The following is a 14561-nucleotide window of genomic DNA, read 5'->3' as shown; positions in this document are numbered from 1 at the left end:
GCTCTCCGCCAATGGCGGCTGCGGACTCGGGGCCGCCGCCATGGTGATGCCGATGGCGCCGGCGGGATGGAGGAGCCGCGGGGCTCCGTGCGGGGAAAGCGGCGCTCCGCCGCTCCGCTGCCCCGCCGCCGCCCTCGGGGACGCCGCGCGGTCGGGGGAAGGCGGCGCGGGGGCACCGCCGCCGGCCCCGTCCGTCCCCCGTCAGAATCCGGCTGTCCTCGGAGGGGGAACCGAGCCGTCCTCCGTCGTTGCGGCGAGGCGCTGCCGGGCTGCGAGAAGCGGCGGCTGACCGCGAGAGGCGGGACCCGCCCGGTGTCCGGGAGCGGCTCCTGGCTGAGCCGGGCAGCCCCGGAAGAGAGGGAGCGATCGCGCGGATCGAGGCGCGTTCGAGCCCGGCACGGAGTCCGGCCCAGCGGAGTCCGCTTCTCGCTCGGCTCCAGTCATCGGCAGCGCTGTGCTGAGCTGCTGCCCCGCAGCTGCAGTCTCCAAGCGCCGTTTTCCATCTGATGCCGTGGAGACGGCGCGCCCTCCCTCATTGCAGCGCGTAAAGCCGCCCCCCCGGCGACAGCGCATGCGTGATGGCGTCCCCATGGCGACAGCGCCTCAGCGCGTGCGCCGCGCCGTCCCCGCTGGGTGACGTCACCAGCCCCGCGACCCGAGGAGGAGGCGGCGGTGCGGAAGTGGGGCGGCGCACCCCGGGGCTCCGAGCGCCGCCTCAGCTTCTACAGGTGGGTGTTCGGGGGGGGCACCGGGGCGGGGCCGGGGTTAAGGGGGCTGGGGGCCACGTGCCGCTCTGCGTTGGCCCCGCGAGGTCTCTGTGGCGCTCGGGGCTTCCGCTCGGCGGGGGCAGCTGCCCTGTGTCTCCCCGCCTCCCCCGCCCCGTGTATTTCACTGCCCTCCTCCCCTCCCCCCGCCACTGGTCGCCCACAACCTCCCCCGTCGCTCTGTGTGACCCCCGGGGTTGCGCCTCCCCTCCCCTTTTTCCCCCTTCCAGTTCCCCCATTCTGATCACTGTAGTCCTCTTCATCATCATCAAATCATCAAATCACCAAGGTTGGAAAAGATCTTCAAGATCATCCAGTCCAACCATCCACCTACCACCAATATTTCCCCACTAAACCATGTCCCTCAGTACGACATCTAAATGTTTTCTGAACACCTCCTGGGAAGGTGACTCCACCATCTCTTTGGGCAGCCCATTTCAGCATCTAGCCACACCTTTGAAGAAGAAATTTTTCCTAATGTCCAATCTGAATCTTCCTGGCACAACTTGAGGCCATAAACACACAACCTGCTGTTAATACTTTTCCTAATGCCCTGACAATACTGAATGAGAAACACATCAACCTCCTGCTAGATATCTCCGAATCAAGTCAGTAGAACAACAAAGAAAGTAGGAGATGCTAACATCTGAGAAAAAATACTGAGAAGGGGAAGTAAAACAAGAAGAAGGCAATGAAGTGGCAGGTGGGTTGTCCCTCCATACATCTGCTGGTCCTTCACTAAAATTCTTTTCTGAGGGCAGGGCTTTCTTCTCACTGCAATTTCTTGCTTCCTGCAGCCCTTCCCTAAGGCAACAGACACATTCCTGCCAGCTGCATTAATAACTTCCACCTTGTGACACTGAAAACAGTGGGGAACTGTTTAAAAGCATCCTGTCTTGTACAGATACATACAGAAGCAGCAATTACAGTAACAAGAGGAATAATAACGACAAGAAAAAGCACAAGGTGGAAAAAGCCTGTGAAGAAAGTGTGGGCGAAAGCATTTTTTCAGGTTCCTTGCACGAAATATTCCCAAGCAACAGACACTGTGAAGTGGGAGAAATCCAGAACTTCTACAGCATTTTGTCTGAATGCCCTCACAAAGAGAAAGGAGCGGGCTTCAAGACAGGTATCAGGATTTGGCCAATAATAAAACATACCTTTAGTTTTAAATGTGTTCCTTAACCCATTGTGTTACTTTGGCTCTATCTGAAGGGTTGAAAACTAAGTGCTTTTTTCTCTGCTTGTAATCCATTTCCTGTGGGTTGTTACCACCTATCTGTCTGGCAGGAACTACCCAGTTACCCCGTTGATCAAACCTTACCTTTGGATGTCATCCAAAATTACTTAACAGAAAAGAATCCAACTGGCATATCTACTATGAGGAGAATGAGCAACATTTCCTTGAAGAATTTACTCAAAGTAGGCGTGCGTATTATGTGCCAAGAAAAGAAGGAAATTTGATGCTAGCATCAGTTGATGAACATTAGCATATATTCTTTATATGGTACATGCTGAAGGCAATGCTGGAAAAAAAAATATGAAGAAAAATCATTGTTTTAAGGTCTTCCTGCCTCAATTTAGGGAAAGAAAATGGCAAGTTCTTCAATGGAAAGGCTTTTTTTTGTTGTTTTGTTTGTTTGTTTGTTTGTTTTCCATGAAGAATGGAAGTACTTCAAGAGATGGGGGTTTTGTTGTCAATGTCTAAACAAAACATTTGCATTGAATTCAAAATCTGTATGTTTCAGCGTGTCCAACACAGCCAAAATATTTTGCTTAGAGAAGGCAGGCATGTGTTACTATTTTCAATGCGTTTCATGTTTAAAAAAAAAAAAAAAAAAAAAGTCAATAATGAAGCATTCACTCTGTTGATCCAGTTCTCACTGAGTCATTAAGGGCAGGGAACAGAAGAGACAGAAGGATATGAGACATCTTTGAACGCAGCGTATACAGCGGATTACTGAGAAATTCAAACCCAAACGTCTAGACTAAGTGGAAAAACTTGAAGGAAAAGAAAATAAAAACAACACACAAAAACACAACTTGGAACGAAGTCAAAAAACCAGGATGAAATGAAACAAACTCCATCTCCCCTCATGGAGATGTTTTGATGCAGTTTGGCAGACCAGCTATATGCTCACTTCCTGCTCCCAGGCCAGCTGTGAAGATTGCTCTCTGAATTATGGACTCACAGAATCGTTAAGGTAGGAAAAGGCCATGAATATCATCTGGTTCAACCGTAGACCTCTGGAAGGTTTCCTCCCAGACCACCACCCCCTTCCTTCAGGGGACAGGTGCCATGGTTTATTTTAGTGGGCAGCACCTCCTCAACTTAAGTTCCCTTGCCTTCAGTTCTCTTGCCCCTCTGCAAACACAGCAGCATGCCCCTAAAAATAAACAAACAAATAAATAAATAATCCTGTGGTTTTGACACCTGTCCTCAAATTCCATGTCTGCTTTGACAGAATTACATTTTTTTAGAGGAGTACTTGGCCTGTGATTTTCAGTTAGTTCTGTCAAGCAGTGCACAGACCTTGGTCTCTGTAAAATGGGGCTCTCAGATAGGGTGAGCAAAGCTCACATGAGGGGAAATCACTAAGGGCAGGCTTGTCAGCAGGTTTGAATCTATCCCCTGAACAAAAAGAAGTGAAAAAACAAATTTGGCATCTTGGAGCCCAAACTGGCAGGCCTGATCTGAAATGACATTGCAGTTTTCATTAGCTAGTAGGAGCTGATTTCTTTCCTCCTTATCCAACACGACCTTGAAACATACCTTAAGCTTAAGTAGGTTGTTGTAGTCTTCAGGGGCCTATACTAGCTTTCCACTAATGGAAACTAAGTTTTGAACTCCAGGGGATGAAATGAGGTGAACAAAATTGTCTATCTATCTAGTCACAGCTGTAAGATTTAAGGCATATGAAATAAAAAATGGGGCAAAAGGGACACCAAGAACCGGTTTGAACTTTAAGGTAGTAGAATATGTATAGGGCTGGAGCTGAAGAAGTAGCTTAAATAAGAGTCTTGTTTCTTGTTTTTGGCTTTTGTGGTTCAGCAGGGTGCAAGGATGACAAATATTTAATACCAGACCACTTCTGCCACAAAGCATGGCCATGGCTACAGAGGCTGGATGATGTCAAAGGATACAGAACAGCAGTCGTGTGATTATCCAGTGCATCACGTGGTAAGTAGGGGAGCTAATATGACTCTGACACCAATTCTTAGTCTACAGGCTTTTGTAGGATGGTATTCCTTAGCAGTATCTCTCACCTGGGGGTAAAGGGAAGGAGACCAAACATCCTCGGACAACCACATGCAATTTCTCACCATCATCAAAAAAGTAACCTGCTGTCAGTCATCTGGCTTGCTCCCTTCTGAGGTTACAACCCTTCAACAAAAGCAATTCAACAACAGACCACTCATAAACTCACGGTCAACAAAAATAGTTCTTTTTTTCTATTGCTGGAAGAGCTGCAGCAGTTTCAGTCTCCCGATGAGCTATACCACTGCAGCACTTCTTTGGGCTTGAGTTAGTGGTGCACCACTTTAACTTAGTAGGCTTAGTAAAATACAGAAGGTACTTCACCTTTTTACTGAGAGGGAGGGCAGGAGAGGCAAAAATTGCTACTTCTTGCAAACTACCCTCAGTTTGCAGTATCCTAATGCTCTGTATGAAAGCCTAAAACCACAAAGAAAATGACTATATCTTTAAATATTAGCAATGCAATTTCCTTTCTTCTATTCTTGTGAATTCCAACTGCTTTCCTGATGTTTGCACTTACCAAGTAGACAACCCAGTGATTACTTTCTGTGATCAAACCTGGCAGCTGTGAACTCAAAAGGGCAGGCTGGAACGAAAGCAACACAGAAATGCTGGAGAAAAGAACAGCGTGGCTTCACGTGGTGATGGAGCTTTGTTTCCTATCTCCTCTGAAATTCTGCTCTTTCACATACCCTGCTGTTGTACAGCAAGAGGAAAAAAACAATCAGTGAAAGGGTTGAGTTTGTAGGAGACATGAGCTCCACTTGAGCCATGAGACGTTGGCTGGTATGCTGGTTCAAGGGTATGCTGGTAACTCGTAAACTGAGAAGCCTCCAAGTAAACACTCAGTGTGTCAATAAAAGGCTTGGTGGAGGGCAGAGAAATGTGCTGCTCCTTAAGGTGTGGTGCCCCCATGAACGGATGCACACGGTGTCCATCTCTGCTCTGCATTTAACGCAGGGCCCATGTCCCAGCCCACGTCCCAGCCACGGATCGCGTCCCGACCCATGCCTCGAAGGACTACATCGCAGTGCTCGCCCTATACGCGGGACCAGCTGCTGAGCCCAGATCCCCCAGCGGGGGCAAGGGGCTGCTCAGTAGGGCTGCCCTTTATGCTCTCACCCCCTCGGGACCCTTCTGCGAGTCTAGGGGGCGCCGATCTCGAAGGTCGCTCGATGAGGGCCGGGGGTCGCCGGTCCGGTCCGGTCCGGTCCGGTCCGGGGCAACGGAGAAGGGCCGTCCGCACACCCCGGGAGCTCCCCGACAGCCCGAGCGGCCGCAAACAGGGTTAAGGCCGAGGCGATTTGCGCGTAATCCCCGGCACGGCCCGGGGAAAGGGGCGCGGTGCCGGGTAGGGGCGGTGAAGGTTCAGGGAGGGCAGCTCGGCTAGACCCCCGGGAGCCGGGGGAGGGAGCGGAGCCGGTGGGGAGGGAGGACGGGGCCCGGAGGGGGCCGGGGGGAGAAAAGGGAGGAGCGGCAGGGGGTGGAGGGAAGGAAGAGCGGCGTGGGGAAGCGCTACGCGCCCGAGCAGCGGAGGGAGGGAGGGAGAGGAGGAGGCGGCGGTGGAACGCGCTCGGCTCCGTGGGCCGAAGGTGCCCACCCCTCCCCTCTGTGCCTCCCCCGTTTTGACCCCCAGGGTCCACCTGTCTGCCCCCCCCCCCCCCCGATCCCAGCACCGGATGCCAGCACCGGGACAACCGCCTGTCCCGAAGTCCACACTGTCACTGTAACCATGGAATCTGGGGCCGTACCAACCCGTCTACCTCGAGAGCCCCATCAGCGTCCTACAGCTCCCGGAGCCTGGTGTCGCTGTCACCCTGGCTGTCCATGACTGTCCCAAGCTGTCCCCCCTGCCATGGTGGCACAACTGCAGCGCGGTGCCATCCTCATTGAAGAGGTGACGAGGAGGGGTACAGGGAGGGGGGCTGGGGACAGTTGGGGGACACGTGGGGTGTGACATGGGGTTGGTGGTGTCACCATCGTTGGGTATCACCTTCACTGGATGCCATTGGGTGTCATCGAGTGTCACTGTCTTCAGGTAACACCGTGACACAGGGTGACCTCGATGTGGAACAGCCATGATGCAGTGTCCCCATCCCTGGCTGTCACTGTTGTTACCGTCATCCGGTGTCGCCATCACTCGTGTGTCACCATCCCTTGGATGACATTATTCCCTGTGCTGTGATCACCACACAGAGGTAGGCACTGGTGGCCCCGCGTTGTCACCGTGCTGTCTCTGAGCCTCTTGCTGTCCTTTGTCACCCCTCCAGGCCTGCCTACAGCCGGACTCAGTGACACTGGAGCCCTCTGGTGCCCATCATTGTCTGCCACGAGGACGGGGACACACACGGTGGTGAACTCTGTGCCACCACCAGAGGAGACCACATGTGACATCAGCGTGGCACAGCCGTGATGCAGTGTCATCATCGTTGTGCGTCGCCAGCAGCTCACCAGCTTCAGCCTGTATGACACGTGGCAAGTTCTCGTGCCATTTGCCGAGTAAACCACGGTGACTGTCAATAATGATATTTCAACCTCGTGAGGTGTGTGTGTGCCTGTGAACGCACAGGTTTTTGTTTATTAAGCAGACGTGAAACAACTTCTCTTACTAAGCCATTAAAGTTAGGCTTGCGTTCTTTCATAACAGAATTCAGTAAGTTAAATGGAACTCCTCCTGGAAGAGGAGATCTCCTCTCCATGCCAGTGACCCAACAGAGCTCCAGGTGACCCGGGCTGATGTCACAGTGCGATGCGCTGCATCACAAGGAGATCTTCCACAGGGCAGCATCAGTGCCAGCACTTCCCTGCAAGGCCTGGGCGCTGCTGCAGCACTGCTCAGGGGCTCTGTCCTTCTGCGGTCAGGAGTTGGCTCAGGGGCAGCAAGGCTGCACTGGGTGACCTTTGTTGACACGTGGAGGAGCAGGGGCACTTTGCGGAGAATTGTTGGTTGGTTGAGGAGCCTTGTTTGTGGAGGGCATCCTTAGTTCTGAGCTGAGGGCTGTCGGCCAGCGACAATGGAAGGCTGTTGGACTGTGAGCCTCAGCTCGGAGCTGGTCTACACGTTCCCAACGCTGCTGGAACTCTCTACCAAAGGTAAGGCTTTCCGGACTCCCTTCCCAAGGCATCGCACGGGGCTGTTAGCTGTCCAAAGCCTCAGCTCCTGCTCTCTGTGCTTGGCTGGGCATGGCTGGGGGCTGCTGCAAGAGCCCTGCCCAAGGGTCCAGCTCTTCTGGGGACCACGTGGCAGCCAGGTCCCAATAGTAGAGCTGCCCAGAGCCCCCAGGTTCCTTTAGGCATGCTCAGTCCCCTGTGATAGGGCAGTCCAAGACCAGGTTTCCCTGGGAGAACACACCTACAGGTGTTTCCGTAAGTTCCTGCTCTGGGAGGAAAGGCATCCTGTGTCCCACAGGTTTCCTATGTCCCCGTTTCCCCTCGGGGCCCTGAATAAGGCTGAAATCAGAGCAAAGCCCAGCTCCGCTAGCCATGGCGGTGCTTTTCTGGGGTGTGTGCGTGTGCCTGTATTGATCACTGTCTGTGTGAGGAGCTTGCCAAGCAGTTGTGAAGAGGCTGTCCTGGAGCATGACATGTCTTTTCTTTCCTTTGCAGAGATTGTGGCGGTCTGGGATGCCGTGTCTGATTACATCCTGGAACAGATGAAGCTGGACAAGGTGGGCTGGTATGCTGGTGGCCCTTGCCCTGGAGAGAGGTTCAGTCCCGCCAAGAGTGTGGGCCTCACAGAGCAGTCCCTCCCTGAGCACCACACTGAGCAGCACGCTGAGCCCAAGCCGGGTGCCCAGAGCAGCCTGTTGGCCAACTGGGAGGGAAACCCAAGGCCAGAGCTGCCCTGAGCAAACGTTTGGCACACGCAGGGGCTTTGCTCTGCCCTGTGATCAGAACGGGGAGAGCCAAGGGAGAAATGGGTGGGGGATTTTTTCTGGCCCTATGCCAAGGATGTCCTTGGGAATAAGTCCCAGGCTTAAGCCCTGTGCTGTAAATGCCCGGGCTCTTCTCTAGCCAAAGGATGTTGGGAAATACTATGCGAAGGTGACTGTCTTGCAGGGATCACAGATTTTTCCAAAGCTTTCCGGAGAGCCCCATCTCACCCTGCTGTCCATCAGGAGTGGGGAGGGCGGAGAGCAGTGACCCCATGCTCTTGATGTTTGTGGCTTTTGCCGCCCCTAAAGTACACACTCGTCAGCCTTTCTGTCTTTTCCCCGTGCAGGGAGTCCTGGTTCCGGGGCTCGGGGTCTTTGCTGGGGTCCGAGAGCAATTCCACAGCAAAGAAGAGGCAGTTTCGGTGCTAAGGCCTGTCTTCCAGCTGGACATCGGGGTGCTGTGGCTGCAGGACCTCCAGTCACCCAATGACATCATCCCTGGTGAGAAGGCAGCAGCCACCTTCCCCTTCCTGTCCCACGTCTGGCTGGGTGTGTTATCCCTGCTCTCTGGAAATGGCCGGGAGCAGCAGAGAATTGTCTGCAAAGCTCGGGGTACAGCGTGAGTTCGTCCCGAAGGAACCACAGCTCAAGAGCTGTTTCTCCGAAAGACCTTTTCTATGGGATTTGGTCACGATCATGTTGCATGGGAATGTGGCTTGCTGTGGCAGTGAGGCTGTGCCTTCTCCTTGCAGACGATGTCAAGATTGAGTCGCTCAACTACCGGCAGCTCTCGCGAGCCTCCGGCGTCCCGCTGAACGTGGTGCTGCGCTGCGTGCGAGAGAGCGTGCTCTTATACTGTCACCTCCTGAGGAACAGGGAGCCCGTCTCATTTGTCTTTAAGAACATCGGCGTTATGACGTGCCAAGACGACTTCCTCCTCATGAGGTTCTTCTGCAGCTGCATTGCAACGCTGGAAAGCAATGCCACCGTCCTTTCTCTGTTCCGCACTGTAAGTTGAGGAGGTTTTGAGGGTGCGCCATCAGATCACTGCTGGCCAGCCTGGATGTGGCAGGCCAGTCCAATGCTTGTCCCCATGGCTTTCTCCACTGGCAAAGAGATTTCCTGGATCTCTGCCCCTGCAGAAAGCCTGGCAGTGCTCTTGCACAGCCTCTCTATTTGGCCATCCTGCTCCTTCAGAGCAGAACAAAGCTCTGATGTTCACGGAAGAGGCTTTGGTGGAGAGCAGCTTTCTCTTGGCATGGGAGCCAGGCTTGCTTCCTGTCAAGAAGAGCCATGAAAAAATGGCCTTGGCAAGCCTCCAGCAGGTCTGTGTCCCTTTGCAGAGATTTTGGACAGAAGATTCTGCTGACTTCGGGCCAGAGACCACTGCCCATGGGATCCGGGTGTTCCCGAGGTGAGCGCATTTCCTCTGCAGCACTTAGCTGGCCAGGAGACAGGCTTATTTCCCACCTCCTCCTCTGAGACGTGCCCTGCTGGGTCTCCGTGCTCGGCATCCAGTTGGGTAGAAATCCTGGAAAGTCTGGCTCCTGGGAATCATGGTTGTGTTACTGGTGCCCAAGCTGTCCCGATTCTCATCAGAGAATGGACTGCACGTGCAGAGGAATTTGGGCTACGTGTGCTGGTTTGGCGTGGCCAGGAAGGAAAAGGATGCCACGCTTTGCATAGCACATAGATAAATACCGCCAACAGCTGCATGGGTAGGAGGTCATCCTTCTTCAAGGGTTGTCACTCTTTGTTTCCAGGTTTCAGCTCACTGTGGAAAAGAGCAGAGCAGAGGTTGCCGCGGAAAAGAAAGCTGCAGTAGAGCGGAAGATGAGTAGAGGTGAGGGAACGGGTCCCAGCTGTAGGGAGGTGGGCCCTGTCCCGTGCCGGGTGGCTGGATCCAGGTTCACGTGCTGTGTCCGTTGGGCTGCTCTGAAGAACTTCTTTCTGTCTTGGTTCCAGGGGGCTCTGCCGGCAGGCTGCTGCAGAGGCGGAAGACACTTCCCCCCTCCATGCTGCTGCAGCGCAAGCCAAGCTCAAGGCAGAAAGACGTGGCGAAGGAGCCTTCTGCCAGGTGAGAGCCTTGGGCGAAAAGAAGAAGGAGATGCGTGTGCTCGTGTAGGAGTAGCCTCCCCTTTGGAGCTGCCAGCTCTCAGCACCCAGAAAGGCTCCTGACACACGTGTCCCAGTGGGAGCCGTTCTCTCCAGGGATGGCAAGCACGCGGCACAATTGCTCGAGGCAGACACACCAGCTTCATGTTCCACCCTGGCCCCCGATCCCTGGGGGAGCTGAATGCTGATCCCCATTGATGGCAGAAGCTCTTCTCCCTTCAGGGGTCTCTCCGCACTGCACCGGAGCCCATCTTTACGGCTGTGGGAGCACGGGGGGAGACCGAGGTGCCCTGGGCTCCTGCAGACTCCTCTTGTGTCTGTTTGCAGCGCGCTCCCGCCATGTGCAGGCAGCTCCCGCGGGACGAAGAAAGCGGGACAGAAGGAAGCATCTACTCCTGCCCAGACCAGCACTGCACTCCCTGCCACAGAGGAGTCTAAGAGGGTGCTGCAGGTACCGGCCCTGCCTTGCTACGGGGACTGTGCTGCTTGAGACTGCACAAATGACAGAATGGTAGAATCATAGAGAAGTTTGGGTTGGAAGGGGCCACTCAGACCACCTAGTTCCAATCCCCTGCTGTAGGCAGGGACACCTGTCTCTAGACCAGGTTGCTCTAAGCCTGACCCAGCCTGGCCTTGAGTGCTTCCACAGGGAGGGAAGCAAAAGCCTCTGTGTGTGCAGTGACCTGGAGCACAGCCCTTGGGGTGCCATCATTTCACATTTCTACCCGCTCCTTCAGCTCCTCTTCAGTAGATGGAGGGTGCTGCACACCTTCCCTATCTTTTCTCGCCTCATGGCCTGCCACCTGCCACAGCACTCTGATTTTGAGCAGGGGCCATGAGAGTGGAATACGACCTCTGAGCCACGTTTGCTACAAGCTGCGGATCCCGTCCTGCCTTTAGGGCCCCTGGTCTTTCAGGGACAAAACAGTGCTGACCGGCTGCCAGAGGCGAGGAGCAGGAGCGTGGAGCTGAAGGAAAGTCCCAGGGGCTGAGGCTGATCCTGTATGCTGCTGTGTCTCTGCAGGAGCTCCGGGAAGTGTCTGCATTGTGGAAAGAAGTAGACCGCACGTGGCCCATGCACCAGCAGCAAGTAGAGCAAGCACGGGCAGAAAGGGCGGCGTGGGAAGGCTGGAGCGTAGGGGCGGACCAGCGTCCACCCCAGGTACTGTCAGGGATCGAGCCTGCTGGCAACAGCCGCCATCCTCTGAGCCAGGCTGCGAGCTCAGCAGGACTGAGGGGGTGGGGAGTGGGACAGGCGCCGTGCAGCATGGCAGGGGCTGGCCTGCTCCTCCTGGGGAGGAGAGCTTGGCACCTCGCAGGGAGAGCCCTGCAGGGAGAAGGGAAGGGCGGCGGGCAGCCGTGGGCTGGCAGGGCCAAGTCTCCTGCTTGCCGGGGCCTGCTGCAGGGCCCTTGACAGAGGGCTTCTGAGAAACAGCCCCGTGCTCCCAGCCACTTTGCTGACAGCGTCTCCTCTTTGGCAGCTGATGGCCAGGCAGAGCATGCGTGCTCCGCATCCTCCAGCCCAGCCCAGGGGACAGCAAGTGGAGAGGAGGTGGAGGAAGGATGTGGATCCTCTGCCGGGAAGTAAAATGGGAACAGCGACCAAGCTGGCACTGCATGCTGAGTAAGTGTGTGCGGGCTCTGCTGGCTGCCTGAGGCACTCGGGCAGCTGTGACCCTGCAGCTCGGGGACAGGCACGGCCCGGCCAAAAACTCTGGCGGGGTGCAAGGGTGGGGACACGCGGCAGCACGGGGATGCTGGGCTGGGTGAGGGGAGAGGCAGGGGGGCTCAGCAGAGCCCAAGGGATGACTTTCTCCTCCTGCTGCAGCCTCCTTTCCCCACGAGTGGCTCAGGTGCTCCAAAGGTTGGAGCCGCACCTCCATCAGCAAGAGGCTTTTGCCAGCACAGCGGAAAGAAACCGGCAGAAGCTGGAGCTGAAGCGGCAGCTCCCCTGGTGAGCTCCACAGGCAGCAGATCCTGAGAGCCGGGCTGGAGCCCAGCCTGCACTACTTGCCTGCGCTCAGCCCTTAACGCTCCGTGCGCTGTTCTTTTCACCTCCGTAGTGCTCGATGCTCGCGTCGCTCTAGAGGGGAAGGTGCAGCCAACGGTGGTGACCGCGGTGGAGCTCTCGGCAAGGGGGCTGGGAAGCTGTCCAGATTTCCACCTGTGAATGGAAGATCATAGAATCAAAGACTCATTGAATGGCCTAGGTTGAAAAGGGCATTGAAGGTCGTCTAGTTTCAACCCACCTGCTATGTGCGGGGTCGCCGACCACCAGACCGGGCTGCCCAGAGCCATATCCAGCCTGGCCTAGAACGCCTCCAGGGATGGGGCATCCCCCACCTCTCGGCAAGCTGTTCCAGCACGTCACCACCCTCCGCGGGAAGAACTGCTAACATCTAACCAAATTCTGCCCCCCCTTCCACAGTTTAAAACCATTCCCCCTTGTCCTGTCACTATCCAGCCTCGTCAACGGCCGTTCCCCCTCCACTTTATATCCTCCCTTCAAGAATTGGCCACAATGAGGTCTCCCCGGAGCCTTCTCCTCACCAAACTAAGCAAGCCCAGTTCCCTCCACCTTTCTCAATAGGAGAGGTGCTCCAGCCCTCTGATCATCTTAGTGGCCCTCCTCTGGATTCGATCCAAAGCTCTGCGTCTTTCTTGTACTGGGGCCCCAGCCCTGGACGCAGTACTCCCAATAAAAATAAATTGGCCTTATTTCCAGTCGGTCTGCTGGTGTCGTGTCTGTTGCCATCAACTAATGTGATGGAGCCGTGCTTTGAGAGAGGAGTTTGGGTGGCAACAAGAGCTGCTCCCAAGGCCCGGTAGGCCCATGCTCTCCAAGAGCGGATTCCCAGGACGGCAGCCATCTCTGCTGGCCGTGCACACTTCCTGTGCAGAAGAATTGATGTGTCCCCTCGTATCCCCATAGCTCCCTCCCAGCAACAGAAATTCCGTGGGAGAACCGCAGGGGAGCTCTGTGGGGACGAGGAGCAGGCAGGGGCATAGGGAACATGAGGGCTTCTGAAAGGCCTCTCCTTTCCCCAGAGGGCTTGTGAGCACTCCTGCCTGCAGCTGGGAACTGTATTGCCAGGAGCTCTGCAAAGGTGGATTTGCTTGTAACTGTAGGCAGGGAGTTTCAAACCAACACTGCCGTCCACAAGGGGAACATTTACATTCTCTCTCTGACAGCACTGAGACAAAGATTTGAGCTGGCAGTCTGAAGGCCACATTAAGCTTGACTGGAACAGCTGTACAGTGAGAAACCATTTGCCTTTTCATGGGGAACACAGCTGGAAGGGAAATCCAGAACAGGGGAAAGGAAGGCAGATGGTTGCCAGGCAGAGCTCTGAGCGCAAGGAGATCTTGGAGTGGATGCTCCTGGAAGAGATGCTCAGACACATGCGAGATGAGGACGCGATCCAAGACAGCCAGCACAGCTTCACCAAGGGCAGATCGTGCCTGAGCCATCTGGTGGCCTTCTACATTGGGAGTGCCGGCACTGGTGGTCCAAGGAGGGGCAACTGATGTCATGCACCTGGGCTTGTGTGATGCCTTTGACATGGTCCCACCCCATATCCTTATCTCTAATTGGAGAGAGATGGATTTGAGGAGCAGCCTCTCGAGTGGATAGAGAATTGGCTGGATGGTGGAAGCCAGAGGGTTGTTGTCAGTGGCTCCACATCCCGGCGGAGGCCGGTCACCAGCGCTGTCCCCCAGGGGTCCATCTGGGGGCACACTAACACTACTCGATAGCCTAATGGGGTGTGACTGATCAGCCCCGCCCCGCTGCCAGTACTGCTGGCTCTGCCCTCGCCCCGTTGCCGGCTCGTTAACGGGAGCCCCCGCACTTACCGCTCACCGACAGCGATCGCAACCCTCCTTGCGGTGTAGTCCCGCGTACGGGCGGCTTACGGTTTCTCCTCGCTGAAACAGCCCGCCTGATCCTCACAGCCCGACTCCTCCTCTCCGTCTGTGGTGGGCAGCGACGCGAGGCTGCCCTCCCAGAGGCTTCTTCTCGGCGGGGGCGCGGATGCAGAGCCGTTGCCCTGGCGACGTCCCCGCCGCGTCAGCCGCTCTCGCCAGAGCTGCCCGGCCGCTCTGTTGTCTCGGGGATCCTGGGTGAGGGGACCGAGCGAAAACCCCCGTACCTCGCGGTCGGTCGCTGCGGTTCTGGCTGGAACAGCTCCGAAGCAGCGAACCTCGGCGATCGAGGCTTCTTGCGAGGCACAGTCATCGAGGCAGAAGGGAGAAGCATTCATTTGTGTCCCCGTGTGAAGTTCCGGAGGAGAAACGAGGCTGTTCTCCCCCTGAAGCTGAAACGGAAAGTTTCGGAACTATCGCTCATGGGTTCCTTTTGCTAAACTCACACGTTGGTTCTTAAACCGATGTGCTAATTCCTGCTGCCGAACAGAGCACCCCACATCAATCCCTCCTCTTCCTTTGAGGATTATGGTGTTTGTATGGTTGGAAATATCCAGATAATTGCATAGAGAGACGCTTGGAAGGAGGATCGAGGGGAGTATCTTGATGCCTGCCTGTTGCATC

The 14561-nt window shown here is 55.5% G+C and overlaps 1 protein-coding gene across 8 annotated transcripts; it reads left to right on the top strand.

Annotated features, from left to right (window-relative positions):
• Positions 1-117: 117 nt before the first annotated feature.
• On the top strand, positions 118-12731 carry LOC149916083 (uncharacterized). Of its 8 annotated transcripts, none has more exons than XM_090149635.1 (18): positions 876-1467; positions 1562-1893; positions 2642-2968; positions 3817-3945; positions 5697-5920; positions 6062-6566; positions 6650-7116; positions 7630-7691; positions 8246-8399; positions 8651-8907; positions 9242-9312; positions 9662-9741; positions 9864-9975; positions 10341-10464; positions 11038-11175; positions 11495-11637; positions 11842-11967; positions 12077-12731. In XM_090149635.1, exons 7-18 carry the CDS (start codon positions 7038-7040, stop codon positions 12195-12197), a joined length of 1467 nt encoding a protein of 488 aa, XP_090005761.1. In that variant the 5' UTR covers positions 876-1467; positions 1562-1893; positions 2642-2968; positions 3817-3945; positions 5697-5920; positions 6062-6566; positions 6650-7037; the 3' UTR covers positions 12198-12731. The 8 variants fall into 8 exon arrangements, with proteins under 8 accessions (XP_090005757.1, XP_090005763.1, XP_090005761.1 ...); XM_090149634.1 differs by having other exon boundaries at positions 2055-2968; XM_090149631.1 differs by lacking the exon at positions 876-1467 and adding an exon at positions 118-728 and having other exon boundaries at positions 1562-2968.
• The last annotated feature ends 1830 nt before the right edge of the window (positions 12732-14561 follow it).

The sequence above is a fragment of the Phasianus colchicus genome, chromosome 13 (assembly GCF_987193195.1).
Source record: "Phasianus colchicus chromosome 13, bPhaCol1.hap1.1, whole genome shotgun sequence".
Taxonomy (NCBI): Eukaryota; Metazoa; Chordata; class Aves; order Galliformes; family Phasianidae; genus Phasianus; species Phasianus colchicus.
Note: the sequence above shows the minus strand (reverse complement) of the source record. Positions and strands in the feature narration are given on the sequence as shown.

Excerpts from the sequence above, each read along its gene's own strand:
- LOC149916083 (XM_090149630.1), top strand. The coding sequence starts at position 7,440 with ATGTCCCCGTTTCCCCTCGGGGCCCTGAATAAGGCTGAAATCAGAGCA. Across the intron at positions 9,313-9,661 it reads GGGATCCGGGTGTTCCCGAG|GTTTCAGCTCACTGTGGAAA; the intron begins GTGAGCGCATTT and ends CTTTGTTTCCAG. Across the intron at positions 11,968-12,076 it reads CTGAAGCGGCAGCTCCCCTG|TGCTCGATGCTCGCGTCGCT; the intron begins GTGAGCTCCACA and ends TCACCTCCGTAG.